Here is a 23,736-nt window from a genome sequence, read left to right as displayed (position 1 = left end):
GGCTAATTTACGCTTTCTCTGAGTGCATTGTGGTCAGCACCTTCCTGTCGCGCAGTTACCTGAAAGGTAGACTACCGCTTGATTTAGTATAGCGTAGGCTATATTAATAACTGGTTTCTATAAACTAATCGATAAAATAAATCAATAAGATACATTTTCTGTAGTCATCTCTATATGAATTAGGATGCGGCCGCTTCCACCAGAAGTTATCATCCATTCAATGGTAGTGTTTCTCCTGATGAATGTGGGTTATGATTATTGGTTACCACATACACTAACGCACTCGGATTTATGAGAAGTGGACGGATAATTATTGAGAAAACGATAAATAACCTCCCTGTGCTCACGATGTTCCGAACAGCACCTGAAGCACAACTACTACAGTTTTGCGCTCTGTTACGCAAATCTCTATTAAATCTCTATCTGGTTAACCTGAACAGTAATTAAAAACTAATATTTTCAATATAAAACGACGTGTGTATGTGCATGTACAATTTTACAACGAACACTTTTGGCTAAGCCTTAAAAGCCTACCCGGTTCGTAGTCTCTCGTCAGCAAAAGCTTCCCCACCACACTATCACAGATTATCTTGCCATGCCACTTAATGCTGAAATGGATTGCGTTTGTATAAAAACGGAAAGAATTATATTTTACACACATACAAAAACCAAAGATGATCTCGAAGTAATTTCTTATTTGTTAGTCGTGAAAGTTTCACTTCGGAACATTTGTGTTTTGAACACGGCGAGTCTACGTTAACATTTTGTGCGCTGCGCACGCCAACGGGAATGGAGAAGAGATCTGTGATGGGCTAGGTATTGGTGCAATCATTTAATCATCATTTAATGTATGGTTTTATTGTTATTAAGTGTTTTCATTGACCCAAAATGACGGGCAAAGGTCCCACCATTGTGTGCGAATGGCTCAAGACACTTCAGCTTTGCCAGTACGTGGAATCATTCGTGGACAATGGCTATGATGACTTGGAAGTATGTAAACGAATTGGGGACGCCGATTTGGATGCTATAGGTGTCTTCAGCCCTCACCATAGACAGAGAATTTGTGCCGCAGTACAGAGGCTGAAAGAGGGAAATAAAGAGACAGCCGACTGTGTGTACTTCACCTTGGAGCCAATGCCCACCTCCCCGGATATCTCAAACTCCCACAAAACCGAGTACCACGCATCCAAACTGAAAGGATGTAGATCATGCACCGAGACCAAAGGCGACCAAAGCGTTCGAAGGAATCTGGGGGGAAAGCATACGAACAGGAATGTCGGCACTCGTAAAGAACCGGTGATTTATCCCAAACTCAACCTGAAGATCATGATCAGAGATAAACTGGCAAAAGATGGAATTAACCTCAGCCAGCCTCCCTACTCTAAGAAGGTAAGGTACTTTTATAAATTTAATGACACAGTTATTATTTGTACTGTAGGGGAGATTGGGGAACAACCAACCACTTTTATATTTTTCCTTAATTAGAAATATATACATATATTAGAGCAAATATTTTTAATCCAGGAAGAAGATGCATGTCTTTGCTACGCCTATAGACCATCGGTACAGTTCTAGGACATTTCTGGCGATTACAGTTCAGTTGAAAGTAGAGCGAGTGAAACTGCTGAAATATGCCCCGACTACAGGGAAAGTTTAAACGCTCTGGGGCAAGTTAAAACTGCATCCCAAATGTTGGAAAATCGACTGTAAAAATGTTTTGTTTAAATTTTCCAATTGTACTGTCGAAATTCTATTCTAATTCTACAATCAGTGAGAACTTTATTAGGTATTTTTTTAACTTATTTTTTCTACTTTTTCAGTCTTCTGCTGCTGTAGTCTATCCACTTAGAGTTATAATGGCTTGTGTGTTCAGAGATGCTCTTCTGCATACCACTGTTGTAATGTGTGGTTATTTTCATTACTGTCACTTTCCTGTCAACGTTGACAAGTCTGGCCATTCTCCTAGGACCTCTCTCATTAACGCGTTTCTGCCTGCAGAAATGCTGCTCACTGGATGCTTTTGGTATTTTGCACCATTCAAATTTCTGCAAACTCTAGGGACTGTTGTTTGTGAAAATAGGTTTCTCAAACTACTAAGGGTTTTCTTATTTGGCTCAATTCTTAAAATACTACCAGAGCTAGATTAATCAAGTACAACATTCAACCCTTGCTTATGATCACATACCATAAAGACATTTCTTGGACATACCATTCACTATCAATTTGACTGTAAATACTGGGAGTGAAATGTTAGATTTAACCCTGTGGGTGGAGTAAAAACTAACATGGTGGGGGGTACACTTACCAGTCTTAATAGCTTTAAATGTTCACACAAATAATGTAATTCAATACATTTTAATGGTATAGGATACAAAAATAGACTTTAATGTATTAATTTATTAATTTATGTTTTATAGCCTACCTATATCAATGACAACATAAATATGTAATGGATAAGAGCAAGTGCTAAATAGGCTAAATAAACCAAATAAGTGCATGGTATACATGGAATATACAATGTTACATTAAAATTAATTGTGCCTGGTGCATTTATAATAGGCGGGGGCATGTTTGAACACAGCGATCCAACATGACCCGGCTGTGGTAGTTGTACTCCTGCATGGCTCACAGTTTCCACTTGCTGGTGAAATATGTCAAAACTACACTGCCTTATAACACACAAGATGGCAATTTAAATGGCATATATTTGGAGTCTGTAGTGACCACACAACATCAGTTAATCAAAAAATTGTTTGGTGAAAAAACATTACTTGCATGGTGCTAAAACACATATTTGTTAATAACTCTTCATGAAGTTTTCAAATTGTCCTGCCACTCACACATGAGAAGCATGTTACTATAATACTTAAGTGAAAACAAATCCATCATTCTATGTATCATACTGTGCAAAATCTTCATGTTTAAACATTCCCTGTGTTAGTTTGTGCCTAACAGCAAAGGCTTAAAAAAACAAGCAACCTGGTCCCAAAGTTCAATTAAACTAAAATTCTAAATGATCATAGCATATATTCCATTATCAGATTAATATACAAGGCCCAAGTCCTTGTCTTTGTTGTATTCTTAGCCTTTCAAACTGTACTTCCCTCTAGGGTGTTTTAAGTACTTGTCCCTGGTTATGGGTATGCCCTTTGTTGTATGTTTCTCTGGATAAGCGTGTCTGCCAAATTTACATTTACATTTTAGTCATTTTGCAGATGCTTTTAATCCAAAGTGATTTACAAGTGCATAAATTTCTCAACAAGTGAAAAGCATCAAATCCATAACTGGCAAACACGCATGCAGTTATAACCAAGAGCAATCGTTATCATGCACTTATTTAATTTTTTTCATATAAGGTGTATAACAGGGATATTTGTGTGTGTGTTTGGGGGTGGTAATCAGGAGGGAGGACTAAGCTACCGTCCGAAAAGGTGTGTTTTCAGTCTGCGTTGAATTATGGTGAGGGATTCTGCTGTTCTGACAGTGGTAGGCAGGTCACTCCACCACTGAGGAACCAGAAGAGAGAACAGGCGTGAACGTGCAGTTCAGCTAGTGCTTTTAATGTGGGGAGCACAGAGCTGGCAGACCGGTGTGGTCTTGCTGGGGTGTACAGTGGGGCAGTCCCCTTAACAGTCTGGAATGCCTTGAAGCACCTTGAAGCGGATGCGTGCAGCAATAGGCAGCCATTGGAAGGCAGTGAAAAGTGTGGTGGCAGGAACCGACCTGGGCTGACTGGTGGTCAGCATTCTGAAAGAGTTGGGTGTCACGGACATAAGAGTGCTAAGAAAAGCCATGGGAAGAAATAACAGATCCAAGAGACATGGTGTACAGAGAAAAGAGGAGGTGACTAAGAACTGAGCCCTATGGGATACCGTAGTGGGCGGGGGTCAGAAACTTAGCCCCCCATGTCACCTGGTAGGAACAGCCGGAGAGCGACGAGAGCAGAATCAAATGGAGAATCAAATGTCTATAATGTAATGTAATAGCAATTCATTTGTATCAAAGAAAGCTACTTTTTTGAACCAGACTGTGTTCTTTTTACTATAGAGTCTTTCTTAACTCAATATTATGTTTATTAGTTAATATTAAGATTATGTGTCCTACCAAATCATTTCAGCGTGGGGATGCTTCCAGCCAACTCCAAAATTCACTCAACCATCAATGCTTCCATTGTTGTGTTAAAATATAGTTCTAATTTGTGTTTACTAAGATTTCTCACGCAGGTGAACTACATATCGCTTGTTGTAATAATATTTTCTATGTATTATCATGCTTTCAAAAATAGAAATATTAATAGTTTATTTTTATCAATTAACAAAATGCATGAACAGAAGAAGTGAATGAACGGAAGAAAAATCTAAATCAAATCAATATTTGGTGTGACCACCCTTTGCCTCCAAAACAGCATCAATTCTTCTACGTATACTTGCACACAGTCTTTGAAGGAATTCGGCAGGTAGGTTCTTCCAAACATCTTGGAGAACAAGCCACAGTTCTTCTGTGGATTTAGGCAGCCTCAAATCCTTCTGTCTCTTTATGTAATCCCAGACATACTTGATGATGTTGAGATCAGGGCTCTGTGGGGGCCATACCATCACTTCCAGGACTCCTTGTTCTTCTTTACGGTGAAGATAGTTCTTAATGACATTGGCTGTATGTTTGGGGTCATTGTCCTGCGGCAGAATACATTTGGGGCCAATCAGATGCCTCCCTGATGGTATTGCATGATGGATAAGTATCTGTCTGTACTTCTCAGCATTGATAAGACCATTAATTCTGACCAAATTCCCAACTCCATTTGCAGAAATGCAGCCCCAAACTTGCAAGGAACCTCCACCATGCTTCACTGTTGCCTACAGACACTCATTCTTGTACCTCTCTCCAGGCCTTTGGCAAACAGACTGCCTTCTGCTACAGCCAAATATTTCACATTTTGACTCTGTTGAGAACCTGCTGCCATTTTTCTGCACCCCAGTTCCTGTGTTTTTGCACGTAGTTGAGTCGCTTGGCCTTGTTTCCACGTCGGAGGTATGGCTTTTTGCCCGCAATTCTTCCATGAAGACCACTTCTGACCAGACTTGTCCGCACAGTCGATGGGTTTACCTGGGTCGCACTGGTTTCCGCCAATTCTGAGCTGATGGCACTGCTGGAAATCTTCCGATTGCGAAGGGAAGTAAGCATGATGTGTCTTTCATCAGTTTCCTTGGCTGACCACTGTGTCTACGGTCCTCAACGTTGCCTGTTTCCTTGTGCTTCTTCAATAGTGCTTGGACAGCACATCTGGAAACCCCTGTCTGCCTTGAAATTTCTGCCTGGGAGAGACCTTGCTGATGCAGTATAACTATCTTGTGTCTTGTTGCTGTGCTCAGTCTTGCCATGGTGCATGACTTCTGACATTAAACTGTCTTCAGCAACCTGTTGGCTGTTCTTCACCCAGTTTTAACCCTCCTACACAGCTGTTTCTGTTTCAGTTACTGATTGTGTTTCAACCTACATATTAAACTGATGATCATTGGCTCCTTTTTGGTATAATTGGTTAATCACACATCTGAATATACGCCTACAAAATCTCTGACTTTGTGTGAGTGTACCTAGAACAATTGATGCTGGTTTGAAGGCAAAAGGTGATCACGCCAAATTTTGATTTGATTTAGATTTTTCTTCTGTTAACTCACTTTGCATTTTGTTAATTGATAAAAATAAACTATTAACATTTCTATTTTTGAAAGCATTCTTACTGAACAGCATTTTTTCACACCTGCCTAAAACTTTTGCACAGTACTGTATATATTTTGGAGTACAGATTTAATTTGACCATTATTATTACCATTACAATGCAGGATGTATTTTCATTTTCACTCAACTACATTTAAAGTGTAAATGGTGGTTGAATGTGACACTTGCCAAAACAAATGTGCATTTTTAAAATTATTATTCAGTCATTTAACTGCATTCCAAAACATTTTTTCTAAATTTCCCCACTTTAAAACTTCACCCAAACTGTCTGGGCATGGTAATGCGAACTGTCAATTAGGCAGACCGTGTTCCCCCTTTCCACACATTATTATTTCTTACCATGGCTATCTCCATGAGACGTGTTCATCTTGGGGAATTTCCGTTAGCTAGCCAAGTTAAGTTAAAAGCTGAGACGGATGCGTGAGGGGTTGGACCCAAAATGCACGACTCAGAAACAGTGGTGTAATAAAGTCCCGTCAGGGCTTTATTCGGGGAATATCCAGAGAGCGTGGTCAAAAAACAAGCAATGTTCATACACAAAAAATCCAGCCAAAAAACCAAAGCGCAGTACCGAGGGAGAAGGCAGTCTCGTAATCGGTACACCATGCAAGAAGTCCAGGAGCCAGGAAAGCTGTCAGCGGACAGAAGTACAGGTGGGCGGTAGGCAGGCCCAGGGTCGATGACGGTGCAAGAGTCAAGACTGAAGTCTGCTCCGCAGGGCAAAAGTACAAAAACAGCGGGCAAAGTCGTGGTACAGGCAGGCAATGGTCAACAAAACAAGTCAATAATCTTTGGTCAATAAACAGGCTTGGATCGTAACAGGTAGACAATGGCTCGCCAAAAAAAACGCTCAAAAGCTGCACTGACGAACAGGAGGCAAACAATTTTGCAAAGACAAGACATGAAACTGAGCTTTATATGCAGGTGAAGACAGGTGTAGACAATTAGCTTGAGAGCAGCAAGAGAATGGAAACCAAGTGTGGAGGATTGACAAGTTAAAGAGTTAATTAGTAATCGTTAGTAATAAACCTATCCTGCCCTAGCATTAGTAAATTAGTAAATGACATGCACAACAAAGTAAGGTAACATGAACACATGATTAGAATGTTAGTATTACCCAATCCTGATCTAGCATTAGTAGATTAGTAAGTAGACAAGGGAAATTGAAACAATTAGGGTGTGAGTGACAGAAAGGGAGAGAGAGAAAGCAGGAATGCAAGATTTGCAGAAAGACATGAAAAAGTGTATGCTAATCAATGACCAGTACAACGTAACATGAAACATAAATTGTGACATAACAAGTTTGCGAAATTATGACAATAACATTTTTTATCGTGTAAGAATAGTAATTCTTCTGAGGGAGTTTGTTTGTCATTATGTGTCAAAATGTCACATCCATAACGCTTGAATTGCCCATAACCAGAAATAGTCTAATAGTCCTTAAAAGGCACTCTAATTTAAATGAATGTAACGTTAGTCATTAGTCAAATATTTGCATTGTCTTGCCTGGAGGCCAGCAGCGCAAACTATGGGTTACGAGTTATAGGGGAGGGATAAGGAGAGTGGATATCCTTGCGTGATGCACTACCAGGAGAACATCACTCATTTAATTTTCATTGTGTTTCTTCAATGCCCTCTTGTGCAAATTGCATATAAAAAACTGGAAAGTATGGCCAACCATCATGTTATTCTTTTAATTGCTTTTTTTGCCAGTGTTTTTTATGAAATTGAGAGGTAACTAAGGCAAATTAATAGAATTTAACTCTTAATTGATAGTTCTATAATCTTGTAAAGGTGAGAGGCTGACTGCAATCGCTAATGTAACTTTCATCACGTTTTTGGGGAAATGTTTGATATCAAAAGAGGCGTCTGAAATAGGATCGTATTAAAAATGTATATGCAAAGCTAACTTTCACAGAGGTGCTCTGTGATCTATAATTGGTTCCTTTTTTCTAATTGTCAATATTATTTATGCATGGCTAAATGGAATGGTCTCACATCTTTAAATATGACCCTGCATTTGTAGATCACTGTTACCTATTTTGTGACCAAAATTAATGTAACTTGACGTTATCATCTTGTCAGTAGTAGCCTACCAAAGTAAAACAAAATGAATGAATTTAAAGTGTCCTTTGACCTTCTCGGGGATTTGGAAAGGAGTAGGGACAAAAAAGAAGACATGACTTGTGTGTCAGTATTGTCAGGTGTAACGTTAACTAGCAAGCTAGCTAGCTAGCTAGCTAGCTACCGTAGTGCAGTGGGGATACATTATTGCAATAGCATTCGCGTCGCGTCCCATTGTTTGAGTTCTTTTGGGTAGAATAGGGTTTTGGTTTTTTTGACCGAGTTTAATGTTGTCTAGCTTGTTAAAGTTCCTAATGTCAAAGCATCAACACAGCTAGCGTACCGTAATAGTGTAGTGCAATAGTGAGCCGATGTTCCAAACTCTTTATTTTGGTAAGCATAATCATTGGTGTATGTCTCTCTCTTTTTCTTTTCTTTTTCCATATTTGTCTGCCTCATAATGGCTTCCTTGACAGTTAGTGGAACAAAACTGGTCCTCTTGTTGACAAATGCGAATAAGACTCCTGCACTTTAACTCCATTTGTATTGTTTCATTTCAAATCCAATGTGTTGAAGTACAGAGCCAAAAGGACAGAAATTGTACCACTGTCCAAATTCTTACGGACTGCATTGCAGTCCCTGTAGGGACATATTAAGGTTATGTAACTACTTGTTTACTACTTTGACGATGTGGCTTGTGGAAGGCGTATCGCTGTCTGATACCCTGATCCTCCTGTACCGTCAAGCGACAGGGCCGTTGCAGTATGGGTGATTGGAATAGATCAGGTACAATTGGCTACAAAAATGGGGGGAAATCAGAAACAACCAAAAAAAGTGTGTTGATAATGACATTAACTGCACAGGTTTTTACAATGTCTGCTTTTTTGAGAGAAATGGAAGCGTCAAGATTTCCCTTTTGAAAGCTTACAACCAAAACGAGTTGGGCTTTAAGATTCTTTGTATTTTCTTCTGATTAACTGCTGGTAGCATGAGGACAGTATTTGAGATACACTATTTACACACAGGTAGGCCAGCCATGTTCTTTTATTAAAATCAGACCTGCATTTCGCTGTAAAAATAATCATATCCCATTTCTCCAGAAATCAAAGCTGAGCTGCATGGTTTTGGTTTCATATTGAAGGAATCTGTCTGTCAGTAGGCAATTACCTCACCTCCTATAGCAAGGTGGCAGATTGCTCCATGGCAGGGAGGAGAGCGGCCTTCCTGGCACCTACTGGTGCATTCCAGGCTCCATCTGCTCATCCCATAATCCCTTGCTCCTGCAACTGATCAGATGACACATCGCTCCTCTGGGGACAGAGAGGTCAGAAAAGGAGCAAAGCTTCATGCATTTACAATTCAATGGGTAAAGGAATGTGTGAAAGAAAAGACATTTACAGAGAAAGTGGGGTCACTGTGTTCATATTCAGAGCATGCATGCACAAGCACATGTGCATGTAGCACGTTCCAAACCAGGCATACACATAGGCATGCATGCACACAAGGTCACACATGCTCACAGGCAAGCACACACAAATGCACATGCACTCATTATTTATACTTGTTCCAGGTCATACAATTACATGTTGGCAAAATGGCACAAATAAACAGGCGACAGCAGCAGACCTTCACAATTACATAATTATTTAGGCCTGGTTTTCAGGCCTGAGGCACTCATGAGACTGGATGTGGGAAAATTGATGGTGGTATCTGTTCTGCCTTTATAATTTTGTTTTGTTAACCCTTTGCTCCCCCTTTCCCCAGTTTTTTGGGTGTGTAACATAATTGTTGATTATTTTAGTTAATAAATGGTATTAAGCCACCCTCACCCTTGGGTTGATTAGCGTTTTCACCATGTGATGCAGTGGACACCCCCAGCCCTGCTTCACCATTGAGATTAAGCTCACTCTTTATTTCTTCTTTCTGTCTTTCTTTTTCAAATCAATGTTAGTGAAAGAAAAATTGATGAAGAATTGGAAATCCTTGGCATTAACAGTGAAAGTAGTTTTACCCAATCTAGTATCTTCACTATATAACCTTTAGTTCAGAGGGGCAAGGTTCATAAATGGGGGATGGATGGATTTTTTCCAACAACAGCATCTTTTCATTTTAATAGACTGTCAATAATATTAACAACAATGATAGATACAACAGCAAAAAATAGATTCTAAATTATTTATGATGTTTAGTTTTTTATTTGCAAATATTATCTAGTGTACGTACATCTTTTTCTATTTTCAGTTAATTAAAATGTGGCTTTTCCTTTGTCCATTTTTTTTCTTATGAATGTAAAAGATCCCTTATATAATTAAATATGTAATTAATACATTGGAATGTTCAAAATGTTCAAAATCTGTCAACTTCCATCTCATCATCATAATAGAATAGAATGTTCATTTAATTTAATTACAACCTTAAAGTGACTGTAAAGGTGAATCTGTGAATGGATTGTATGTATTATGCATCAGAAAAATATCAAATCAGAGATATCAAATGCATTGCAATATCAACTTTTATCAGTTCAAACATTTCCATCTATGCCAATATGGGGATAAAATGGATGATGTACAATTTATTACCAGACTCAGCTATTGGGTCCAGATCATTCATGACCAAATGGCAATGTGGCAAGGTGGCAAGGTGGCTTGGATTGCGAGAAGGAACCACGTCTACTGGTTAAGTAGGCACACACCTGGACTACGTTGCAAATCAGTCCAGGGATTTAAAATGTGTGTTTCTTCCCACAGTAGCTGGATGATACTGGGAACATGTGGGAGAGGAGAGACAGAGCTTTGCTACTCTTGCTCGACTGTCCCCTCAGTGGTGTATCACGGCACGTGACATTTCGTGCCGAAACCCAGGACAAAAGAGACCTCCGAGAATGGAACCTTCTCTGATAGTGCAGATGATGAAGCAGCACTATGCGCAAATGCAGGAAACGCAACATGGGAAAACAGCTTTTCAGACAGCTCACAACAATCCGATGGCAGGTTATTTGGGACAAGATAAGACACTGAACCTTATAATGGTCTGATTTTATTGGCCGGGTATTCGGGGAGACATCTGTCGGTTGTGTCAAAAACTAAATCCTGCAGGCATTCCAAAAGCACCTTTGCACCCATTACCTTTATTGATGGGGACCATTGAAAGAATTGGACCTTGTTTGGCCATTAGAGCGGAGCACAAAAGGATATTGCTTTGTTTTAGTTCTAGTAGACTACACCACTTGATATCCAGAGGCGGTCCCCCTCTGCAATACATCTGCCAAGACTATTACGGAGGCGCTGCTTAATTTTTTCTCCTGTGTGGGAATCCCAAAAGTGATTCTCACAGATCAAGGCACCTCATTTATGTCACGGACACTGAAAGTGCTTGTTCCCTAGCCCAATTCTGTGTGGATTACAGAAATATACTATGCCTTGGGTAGAAGAGCTGCTGGATTGGTTGGCCAGTGCTAATTTTTTTGTCAACACTGGCAGATTGCCTTGTCCAAGGAAAAATAAGCTTTCTCCACTCCATTTGGTTTACGCCAATTTGTCACTCTCCTGTTTGATTTGCATGGGCCTCTGGCTACCAGAATCTGATGGGCAGGCTGTTAAGACTGCATGCTGCATACGCTGCTGCCTATCTGGATGACATTTATCATCCACAGTAATGCCTGGCAGCGACATATTCAGCATTTGCAAGCCATTGCTGTGATGCTGTGAAGGGGTGTGTGCGGTTGGACGGAGAGAAGTGACGTATCTGTGGTTCTTTTAGAGCGGGGACAGGTCAATAGTCTGCTCGATGAAACCGCAGCCATTTTGACGTCTTCCAAATCCAAGTCCTAAAAACAAGTGAGGTCATTTCAGGGGCTACCAAATTATCATTACCGGGTTACTCAGATTTTTCTAGTCTCACTCGGGAGCCACAGATCCAGTCGGAACAGTGCCAGGTGGCATTTCTGAATATTAAAGTGTGCCTGTGTGGCAGTTCTCTCTTAGCCCTGACTTCTCTAAACCTTTTTTCCTGCAGACCGATGCCTCGGATTGAGGACTGGGAATGGTCTTGTTCCCAGGAGGGGTAAGAGCGACTGGTCCTCTAAGCTCAGCCCCAGATAGAGTTGGTAAAGTAGTATCTCGTAGTAGTATCTCTAGTAGTAGACTCTCTTTTAGTACCTCCTGGGAAAACACTTTGTCCTCTATTCAAATCATTCCCTGCTCCAGTGGCTCCACCACATGAAGGACACCAATGCCAAGACTACCCGGTGGTATCTGGCCCTCCAGCCATGCTGTTTCCGGGTAATCCATCGGGCAGGATCTGCAAACACTTGTACAGATTTCCTCTCCCGGGAAGGGGGTGAGTCGGTCAAGCCGAATGCACCCCGGCTGCATTCTGATGGTGGAGGTGTCTGGCAAGGTGGCTCAGTTTGAGAAAGCGGGGAAGGAAGCGGGGCAGTCCACACCATTATTTTGGCACACACTTGGACTACGTTGCAAATCAGTCCAGGCTTTTAAAATGTGTGCTTCTTCCCACAGTAGGCAGCTGAGACCGGGAACACAGAGGAGAGGAGAGAGCAGAGACACAAGAGAGCCGAAAAGCTGTGCAAGCCTGGTTATTTTTATTTTATTTGTTATTTTAGTTTATTATTTTTGCCCGGAACCTGTGAGGGAGATGGGCGAAGCCTTTTTTTTTTTTTTTGCCCGTGTGCTCTTCCTCCCTCCTGCTTTGGCTGTTTGAAAATAAAAGATGGTGCAATCTGGAATTGCCGTATTTCCCCGTGTGCTGCCCTTCTGTCCTCCCAGGGGTGTGTCACAGCGTAAATAAATATTTCTCTCATTGCATATCTCCTCCCATAGTTTCATGAGATTTGTATATAGAGATTTTTTATAGAGATTTGTAGCATGAGCTTTGTGGTGGCATGGTGATAACACCGTCACCTCACAACAAACACATACTGGGTGCTAATACCGATTGATAGGGGCCTTTCTGTGTGTGTGTATTTTGCTATTTTTCAGCTCTTAATACCTCTACCAACCTTATCCCTCATGCAGTCTCCCTCCTCCAATAAAATTCAAGTGAGGGTGGTACATTTTTGGAGGAGGGAAGTGGGGTGGCGAGGCAGTCCAGACCACACCCATACAATCGTTATTGTTTTCAATAATTTTATGTAAAAGTTATTAGTTTTACATTACTTTGAATCGATGCTGGATTTGTAGCGGATTCATAGTTTTATAGTTTCAACTGCTTCCCACCCCTTTACAGTGATTTTAAGTTTGCTTCCTAAATAAGGGGGGATCATATATCCCAGTGGCAAAGGTGCTTGACTGGGATGACAGTAGATGTTGTATATACAGTGGTTTCAGAAAGTATTCAGACCCCTTCACTTTTTTCACGCTTTATTGTGTTGTATATTAATTTTAAATGGATAAAATTGCCACTTGTGCCTGTGAATCTCCACTCAGTAACCCATAATGACAAATTGCAAATCTATTAAAAATAGAAAACTGAATTCTCTCATTTCCATAGGTATTCAGACCCTTTGCTGGGGCACTCCAAATTGTGGTCAGGTCCATCCTGTCTGCTTTCATTATCTGTGAGATGTGTCTTGAGGTATTGGTTTAGCATTTTTGAAAAACTTTTTTTCTGAGCAATATTATGAAAATATAAACACTTTTTGGTCATTTACTGGCCAGAGTCAACTTTGGCGTTATAATTTTTTTTAAACTTTATTTTACTTGTGGCTGTTCTTAACCAAAATATCTACTCGTCTTAGGAAGTCATACACCAAGTGGTGCTATGGTTAGTAAGCCATTAAATATAGAAAATATTTGTGGCACAATTGAACTGCTATCTGAGCAGTTCTGACAGAAATAGACAGAAAATTGTGTGTGCAACTTAATAAATTAGCAAAAATGTCTAAAAACATGTTTTCTTTATTATTTATGATTATTATTCTTTATTTATTATTCTTTATTTATTATTATGATTATTTAGTGTAGATTGATGGGCAGACATGGCTATTTGAAATTTAAACACACAATAAAGTGCAAAAAGTGAAGGGGTCTGAATACTTTCTGAAGCCACTGTATTTTTGTTATTTGACAATGAGTTATTCATTTTCAGTCTAATTTTTTAAATTTTCATACTTAAAAAAGGATTGTCTAGCCTTGCTTATTTCCAAGTTATAAAAATGAAGCCTCTCTTAGATAGATAATGGATCTGAAAACTTCATGTCAACTTGTGTACAACATTTGCACAAGGTGAAGATATTGACAGGCATTGAAATTCCCAAAACTGTGCCCAGATGTCCTCAAGTGTCCCCAAATACAAAACATCTGCATATCTGTTTGTCCAGACACATGAATGATCAGAAAAGCTTCTTTTTCTATTAAAACAGATTATTTTGCCTCCAAGCCAGAGACAGCCATGGCCGGAGGCATTACATTTTCAGGTTGTCCATCTGCCCATCCCATTTTTGTGGACGCAATAGCTCAGGAACGCCTTGAGGGAATTTCTTCAAATGGCACAAATTCCTTCAAATGGCACAAACATCCACTTGGACTCAAGGATTAACTGATTAGAATTTGGTGGTAAAACGTCAAGGTTGCTGTGACCTCACAAAACATGTTTTCTGGCCATAACTCAAGAAATCATACGCAAATTATGACAAAATTTCACACAAATGTCTGATAGGATACAAGTGATCACATTTTCAAAGGTCAACTTCACCGCGACATAATTTTTTGCTTACCTTTGTAGCTGTAGAAAACGATCTTGGGTTATTTTGTTTGTTGATTGGTGATGTAATCATTAGTCGATTTAGTATCAAACACTTTTTGTTTGAATATTCTTCATATGCTGTTCATACAATGTTATTTAAACGGTAAAATTGCAATTTTATTAAAACATGAAAATAAAAACATTTTATTCAACATGTAATGTTGTTTACATTATAGGTAACACAAATGACAAAGAAATGGCACATGAATTATTTAGTGAAATGTATAAAAATAATACAAATACATACCTGTTGTGGATTCATCAAGAAGTTAGTTATTGCTGGACAGACGTTTGATTTATTACATTGGACTGTCTGTTTGATACAGAATGTAAAGAAAATTTACCTTCACGTGTGTTCTTTTCACATATATGAGAGTATGCTTTTATAAAGAATGCCCAAAGTGTCCAAAAAGATCTCCAAGAACAATTACTTACCCTAATGCTTTCTAAACAACCTGCATCATTTAAAATATATAATTTTGGTTAAGCAAAGACACTTTAGCCCTGTTAGCCAGCCCTGTTAGCCAGTACAATTACAGGCTTATTTATAGCAAGTCCAAATCATATAATTATATTTATCCTGCTATGCGAACGCAGTGATTTTCCTAAACTGTCCGTCACCTGAATATGACACATTATACCTTGTTGGAAAGGGTAGGAAACCCCATACATGTTTTACATTTGATAGGTACTGAAATTACATAGCAATGCTTTTACACAACAATAAGAAGTGCTTCATTCGCTTAGGTATATTCCTGGGAGATATATAGCCAATGTATTAATGCAACTTCTGAATTGTATATTTTTGTTCTCATATTGGAACATTTCTGAGGTAGAGAAAGGGTTTCAAGGATTGTTAGAATATGCCTTTTATTGTCTGAATCTATGTTGAGGTGATGGTTGTAAACCATGAGCAAGGCAAGGGGGAGTTTTATTGCCCTGCTTTGCAAGTAAGACTGATAAGCATCTAAACTGCTGTTCTCACTAGTGGAGAGTCCAGTATTTAACAATCTGGCATAGCCATTTTATGGTTTTATTGCATCACAGTCTTTTGGATTCTATAAATATAAATGCAACAATAACTTGGAATGTCGACAACTCAACCACAAGGGGGCTAGGGTTAACATTTTAAAAGAAAATGCAGGAATGATCAGACAGGGCCAAATGCCTAATAATAACAGTTGAAATGTTGATACTTAAATGCTGACACTACAGGGCCACAGTCCTGGTCTGTTGAAAGGACTACCACAGAATTGAAAACAACAATGGCAAGAAAAGCCAAAACACTGTAAGAGGAGCACGGCATACTGACCCCTCCGAATGCAGAGATTAAATGTGTCTATAGCTCTGAAGATGTGCCAAACTGGGCTTCATGGCTGATGTGTATTGCACTGTTGCAGGATGGCTCTCTGGGGAATATTGATGACCTGGCACAGGAGTATGCAATGTTTTACAACACCTGCTTCAGTGAAGTCTGTGATCGCATGGAGGAGCTTCGCAGACGCAGAGTGTCTCGGGACATGGATCCAGTAAGAGCAACAGTCCCCTTCATTACTTAGGAAAGCAGTGAAATTACTTAATATTCCCTCAATTCTAGTTATCTGAAGTGCATTTTGTTGTTTTAGATCCGGATAAGCCTGTGTAACAGCAATTGTAAAGCTAGCTGGTCATCAGAAGGTTCTTTAAATATCCTTTAAATATCCAATTGCAGACAGCCCGGCCTCTTAAGAAACATACTCTAAAGGTTAAATATCAACTAATCCCAGAAAGTGAAAATTCCCTTAAAATCTTCACATTTTCATTTTCCTTTTTCTAAATTTTTTTGGTCATTATAATTCTTCATACTATTTATTTTTTTGGCCTTGCTTTGTACATAATTTGACTGTGTGAAGTAAATGAATATACTGTATTTATAAAAAGGCAGTTGTTACAGACCAGGAGAGTTCTGGGGCCTCATTTCTAACTGTCTAACTTGAAATGTGTGTCCGGCACTTTATAATACAATGGGATTTATTATTCCAAAAACAAACAAAAAAACTTGATGAGGAAATTGGCATACATTTACAGAAACTTTGACCCATGCATACACACGTTTTGGCAAATAGCGACTCTGCAGGCAAAGTAGTGAAATACAGAAAATATGTTCTAATGACAATTTCACTCAATTATTTGGACTCTAATAATATTACTTGTCAGTCGAAAATCCATGCCTGTGTAATTGTTTTGTTACCAATAAAGCACATAACCAAAAATAAAAAATGCATAATGGCCACTTTAGCACTGTTGGAGGACTTTGCCAATGGCAGGCTTCAGGGTGTTCAGGATTTTCTGGCCCATGATGATGATGACTGGCTTATGAGCCGATTTAGATTCCCAAGAGCTACCCTTTAGAGCTACCAACCTCCAGAAACCGGCCAATACCAGTCAATTGACAGATTTTGACCACTAGGGTTTCTGGCAACCGGCACGTTCCAGAGGGAATTGGCAGGTTGGGGATCTCGCAACCCTAACAGCCTTGTGATGCCATCCGTGTGGGATGGAATAATTGGAATGACCCAGCGATACATATGGTTTCCATACACTGCGTGGCAAACAGAAATTTGCAGCAACATCCGCTTTCCCAATTGTAATCGGGGCGGTTCACTGCACTCATATTCCAATAAGGGCACCACACGAGGACAAATTTGCTTTTGTGAATCAAAGCATTTTCATTTGATCAATGTCCAAATTATCTATGACGCAAATATGATTCTGATGAATGTAGTTCCTGCATTCCTGAGACACAGTAGTGTAGGGCGCAGACTTAAAGCTGGAGCTGTGCCTGATGGTTGGGTACTTGGTAAGATAAAGCTTTGAGGAGTCTGTGTTTTACTGACTGATTAACCATCTTAACATTCCTGCAGGGGACAGCGGCTATCCACTGAAGCGCTGGCTTCTCACCCCATTCCCAAACCCACAGAGTGCAGAGGAGAGGCACTACAACAACGTCCACAGTTGGCCGCTTTCCACCATGGAGCGCACCATCGGGCTGCTGAAAGGGCGATGCCTGGATGCAACAGTCTGCCGCATTGTCAGGGCATGTGCTGTACTGTGGAGGAATGGACTCCCCCAACCCCCTTAAATTTGCCTGATGACCCTGACCCTCACTCACCAGACTATCAGCCAAATGCTGCTGCTCTGCAACTCTGTGTGGATGTGATGCATCACCTGTGATATAATGGGTAGGCTGCCATTCATGATATAACATTTTTTTTTACTTTGAGAGTGGAGCTCATTTCAGACAATACTGTTTTTATTTCTCTCAATTCCACAATGAAGTTGCCGATTTCTATAATTGTAACCGTTTGTGTCTGTAACACAGCATCAGTCAGGGCGTGACCACTGGTGCCAGCACGTGGCACAAGGGGGTGGCTGAAGGAACGGGGTGCATTGGAGTTGCACTGGAGTTGCCGGCAAACATTCATCTTCTGCCACCTCCTCACCTCCAATCACACCCACTGAGTGATATGCAGAATCTGAAAGTGAATGAATATGCATGTATTAAATAAATCTTTTTTTTAATCTTACAAAGTCTTCTTTACAAAAAAAAAAAAAAAATTTAAGTTTATGCTTGGTGCACTACACACAAAGCCTTGGGTTGTTTACCTGCCTCACCTGCAGTCTCATCTTCAGCCATTTCTGTGTCTCCATCCATCTCAGTTACCACACCGGCAACTGATTCTTCCCCGATAATTGATGCCATGCACTCATCAAAGGGAGAGACGTGCGGTGTCCCCTTGCCTCCACCAGTGGCTCTTACACTCTGTCTATGCAGAGCAATGCATTTTTTATCAATAACTTTGAGGTCAGACCACTTCTTCTCAGAGCTGGCGGCGGCATTGACTGCTGCTACAACATGCTGCCACTCAACAAATTTAATTTGGTTTGTAATGCCAGTGCTGTGGCTATCAAACCAAACTTTGAGGTGAGAGGATCAGCCGGCAAAGGAAGCTGCCGCAGGAGCCGCCATCACAGGACATTTCTAGGAATTTGTACAATGGAAAGGCATCAACACCAGGAATCAAAACCAATGGTGAGACAATCAAATCATATGTGAATGATTTGAGGATAAAAGCAAAGAGTTGCAATTTTTGAATATTGCTGGAAGAACTGTGATAAATTGCTCACTGAGTGTACGAGTCTATCAGGTAGACCCGTACACCAGCTTGTTAATGCAAATATTGAATCATATGGCAGCAACTAAATGCATAAAAGCATGCAGATGTGGTCAAGAGTTTCAGAGAGTTCTAGAGTTTGCAAAGAATGGTGCGAAAAACTAAATAAATCCAGTGAGCAGCAGTTCTGCGAACAGCAACACGTTGTTAATGAGAGAGGTCAGAGGAGAAGGGCCAGACTGGTCGAAGCTAACAGGAAGGTGCAGGGCCGTGCACAGACATTTCGGGGGGCAGGGGCTCAAGCAAAAAAAGGGCACTCACCCCACCGACACATATTATTCCCACCCCGATGTTGTCACACTGCCACCTTCCATAATCACACACTATGTTCATAACTTGGAACCTGTTTAAATTATACTTAAACACATTATTCTATGATGAAACTACAGATTTGATGTAGTAATGCTGTATCATTTTGTTACACTGCATATTTTATAAATGAGACATATGGTACTAGTTCGATTTTAGTAACATATTTTTGAGCATCACACTGAGAGGAAAAGAAACCACAGTATTATATTACATTCAAAAACACATACACGTGCATGCACACACACACACACACACACACACACACACACACACACACACACACACACACACACACACACACACTATACTCATATATATTGGTTACATCTATGCATATGGCTGAAATATTTATCCAGGGTCAGGGAGGTGAGAAGTATTTTGCCTTTCATTGGAGGTTTGCCTCTTCTAGCAGTGTTTATGCTGCTTTTTATTTCCCAATCAAAATTGATTGATTGAAACTTTTATTTTTACAGGAAAATCACTGTAACATGCCCAAACAATAATACACTTTTAAACATCACGTTTTTAGAAAACAGCCTATAAATAAAGCTTACTTGCTTGTGAGTACCGGGGCTAGTAATGACAAAATTACAGTGTGAAGGTGGCAACTGGCAAGTCCTACTGACATACTTCATAGTTTCTTAACGGATATATAACATAAAAAGTAAGTGTTGTTTAATTGTGGTTTTCATCATTCAAACAGTGCCTACCTGAGTGGTAGCATTCACCATAACCAAACTGGGGCTGGGGATGCGGTGCTTTCATGAGAAGTTGTATTCGGAATGTCGGAAATTGCAATGTAGGTTGATTGATTGAGACAAAACCTTTGGAAAGGGGGCTTTGGACAGCGGAGTACTTTTTAAATGGATAACGTGTATATTTTTGCAGATACTACTATACATTTCTCTCTTTATTTTTCATAGAATTTCAATAACAAATGAAGAAAAATGTAATGCAATTAACACCAGCCAAAAAGGGTACTTTTTGACTATGAGGGCAAAATGAAAGGGGCTCAAGCCACCCTTGGCGGATTGGTGTAAATAGCTGGCTTTTTGATATATACCTTCTCTAACCAGCATGCTTGCTAACGTGTATCTGCAATGTGGATAAATGGCCCCTTTCTTTTTTCTCTATCTTACAAGAAGTCAGGGTATGGTCTTTTTCTTGAACACGGGACATGCGTCAACAAGTTTCACCTTATCACGAGCATTGAAATCTAGCAGGCCAGACACAAATTAGCACTTTCTCTTGTGCAGGGGTGGGGTGGGTGAAGATCATTTCCCAAGACAGTAAACTCACAGCCAGAAACAAACAATATTGTTGTTTTCTGGTCGCTTGTAACGTACATCCCTGTCCAGCTTTGCAAGCGAGTATCAATCCCGGCTGAAAAAAACAGCTTAAGCTAGGTTTTGAAACAGCTGGTTGACCAGTTAGACCAGCTGCATATTCAACATGGTTTGATCAGCTCAAGCTATGTTTTGAAACAGATGGGAAGTTGGTATCTCAAGCTGGTCATCGCTGGATTTTACACCAGGGACAGCTAATGTCAATCTGGGTACAGACACTGCTTACATTTTCTCCTCTTGTGGTTAATGAGTTTATGATCCAGAAGTGTCACCTAGATTTTCTGTATTTGTTGGACTTTATGTATACCTACATTATGAAAATAAATTAAACCAAGTCAGTATTGTACATGGCAAAAGTGTCTTTCTTAATTTTATCCATTTTCCAAGTTTCCAGTATAGATCCTTAAATAGAACATTGCATAAATAGATTTTAAGCATTGTGCCCTTCATCCCTCAATAGAGAAAAATCTATATGCTTTGAAAGAATTAGGACACCCACAAGAAATTGGTTTTATTTCTGGTTTCTGGCCCATGGGCACTGCAATATTGCAATAACCCCAACAGTTAATATTTGTAGTGCCCATTATCACAAGATGGACTTCACTAACTATCAACAAAAACAATGTGGCTTTGCTACCTGGCACTGGTGTACAGCGCAGTGCCTGGTTGTTGGAGAGCAGACACATGATGGGTGGGTAAGTAGGCCAATAATTACATAGCTTACAAGCTTAGATTGAATCAAAGCCTTTATTTATTATACATAGTCCCTCCATTTTAGGGGACCAAAAGTAATTGGACAATTTCTGATTTGTCAGGTGTAGTCAATCGTTTCCTTAGTGCAGGTATAAGAAAGCTTTCAGTATCATTCAGTGTTTATTCTAGGCTTTTGATTGCCTTTGGAGTATGTTATTGGTGTTTGTAAAGATGAGAACCAGAGTTGACCAGCGTTAAGTGACAAGTACTTTCTCTTTCTGGACAGTACTTGACACTAAAAACATGCAATGAATGTTGCTTTTGTAATACTAATTATCTTGAAAGGTCCATTCATAAATCTGCTTAATTAAACTTAATACAGTGTCTAATTACTCTAACTGTGCGTGTGTGTGTGTGTGTATTAGTGTGTTTATGGTCGATCCCAGTACTCCCACGGGTTCACTCAGTACAGCTTGATGAGGGTCTCCACTGAGTGTTTCCAGTGTCGTTTCCAGCTTTCAGCCTGCCTCAATTGGGTGCTGCTCCCCTCTTCTGCTCGGGCTAGCTCCTTGTTATACCTTTGCCTGTAACGCTGTTCACACAAGGACAGACCAGAGAAATCCTGGGTCATTCTTGGTGGAAATAGCTAATTTTTAGATCTTTCTGAAATTTGACAACCATAATATAACCTTGGAGTAATGACCATTGGTATCCTTTTTAGGAAAAAACATACAAATCATTATTGAAAGCATACTTTGTAGGATTTTCACCTTGAAAATATTAGAAAACAACCATGCTCAGTCATTACTATGATGCAATGGCAACCTATGTCTGTGTTCACTTCTGCCCAATTGCATATATTCTAAAATGTGTTCAGGGTGTTTCAGGCATGCCCATTTTTTCTTTCTGTGCTGTATCTGAAAAGCATGAAGCCAAGTGAATAAGTAGGAGCACAAGAAGAGACGTGTATAGCTAGACTGGCTAGCTAGGTTTGCAAGAGATGGCTTTGGTGGCTAACTGTTATGCAAGTGACTGGCCAGCGTTCAGTAATGTTAGATAGCTGTCGTTATTAGCTAACAAAACTCAGTTATGTACATTAGCTGCCTGGCCATGATAGCTGGGTACCAAGCAAAAAAAAAAAAAAATTGTACCATGTATTTCTGGGATATCAATCCCTCTCATGGACAGGGAGCTCATGCTGAAATCCAATTTTAGGCTATTCACAGAATGGAAACCAGTTACGCAGGAGTGCTTCAAATGTGACAGTTATTATTAGCCTGAATTTCAAACTCCATCGAAAAAGCCAACAACCGAAATGCTATTGTAAAAGAAAATAATATTATTTGGATCTAGCAGAAACCACAGGATGGAAATCAGAACATCAACTTCCCATTTTCCCCTCTAAAGAGAATAGCTCGGTTCAGTTTAGTACGCCATGCCATTGTGGTAAATTAGTAATTTAACGGCACGTTATATATATTTTTTTCTTTTGACTGAGCAACAGTTCATACAAGTCATTACTGCTATAGACATTGCTACACAATCTTCCCTGGTTCTTTAGTAAGATGTCAAGATACTGTTGTCAGTATTTATTAGTTATGGAATAGTATGCTTAAACTATGTAGCTACAGGTGTAATGGGAAATTAAAACTTAATAAACATTAGGCAATGTTATTTTATTGAAATTCTGGCTGAAGAAAATACATACAAATGCAAGCGGTTTTCTGTTATTTATGACCAAATTTTTGAAAAAAGGCACAGTCCAACTCTGCACCTCCCGCAAAATAACCGTTTTTGAATGAATTTTGACAAAGAAATACAACCTTTCAGCTTTGAACTTGAATTTACTGAGGAAGAATTGCGCGAGCATTTGGATTGAATGGGGAAAGAAGCAGACAAGGGCTGCCTATCCTCTGGCATTCTCTTCATATTTGAAGCAGCAATAACTGACCCGCATCTACATGATTTTATGCACTGCACTGCTACCACACAATTGGCTGATTAGATAATTACATGAAAAAATAAATATAGTAAATAAGGTAAAAATGTTCCTAATAAAGTGCTCATTGAGTGTACTTACAAGTTTATTTATTTCAGAAAAGCTCAATTCAGTGATTTTCACAGGGTAGGCATTTGCCTACATTGCCTACCCTGACTGCACGTCAGTGGGCTGATCATGTGTATTGCATGGGAAAACCTAAAAATGAGCAATACTTAGCAAGTCGGCCCTAATTATCTTAACGCTGGTTTGTCTTTTTTTCCTCAACATAACACCAATTGTCATTACTCCAAGGCTCATTATTCTCTGCCATTCACAATCATACAGCATTATTTGTGAAAAGCTAAGGGGAGGAATAAAATCTCTGGTACATGATGTTTTTGTGGAAGTGACTAAAATAAAATCACCACAGAATTACTATTGAAGGGGTTTAAAACCCTTATTTAGCTGACTGCACTACTGAGCTCAATTAGAAGTGGAAAATGTTGGGGTTAACTGCCACATCCTGCTAAACTTCCTAAAATTTGTCATGGGACACCTTGTATATTCTTGTTTTAGTTCAAGAAACAATTGCAACCCCTGAATTGTAATTAATTGTTAACCGAGTAGT

The 23,736-nt window shown here is 39.6% G+C and overlaps 1 protein-coding gene across 1 annotated transcript; it reads left to right on the top strand.

The window, feature by feature from the left end:
- The first annotated feature begins 888 nt into the window (after positions 1-888).
- On the top strand, positions 889-18,009 carry LOC133121268 (sterile alpha motif domain-containing protein 5-like). The gene is made up of 3 exons (XM_061230475.1): positions 889-1,389; positions 15,963-16,091; positions 17,466-18,009. Exons 1-3 carry the CDS (start codon positions 889-891, stop codon positions 17,484-17,486), a joined length of 651 nt encoding a protein of 216 aa, XP_061086459.1. The 3' UTR covers positions 17,487-18,009.
- The last annotated feature ends 5,727 nt before the right edge of the window (positions 18,010-23,736 follow it).

The sequence above is a fragment of the Conger conger genome, chromosome 1 (assembly GCF_963514075.1).
Source record: "Conger conger chromosome 1, fConCon1.1, whole genome shotgun sequence".
In the NCBI taxonomy this organism is placed as follows: domain Eukaryota; kingdom Metazoa; phylum Chordata; class Actinopteri; order Anguilliformes; family Congridae; genus Conger; species Conger conger.
The sequence above is the reverse complement of the archived record's forward strand: the minus strand, read 5'-3'. Positions and strand labels throughout refer to the sequence as shown.

What these genes read in the sequence shown, in the direction of transcription:
- LOC133121268 (XM_061230475.1), top strand. Translation starts at nt 889, where the DNA reads ATGACGGGCAAAGGTCCCACCATTGTGTGCGAATGGCTCAAGACACTT. An exon ending in AGCCTCCCTACTCTAAGAAG is followed by an intron (nt 1,390 to 15,962) that starts GTAAGGTACTTT and finishes GCACTGTTGCAG; the next exon opens with GATGGCTCTCTGGGGAATAT. An exon ending in TGTCTCGGGACATGGATCCA is followed by an intron (nt 16,092 to 17,465) that starts GTAAGAGCAACA and finishes ACATTCCTGCAG; the next exon opens with GGGACAGCGGCTATCCACTG.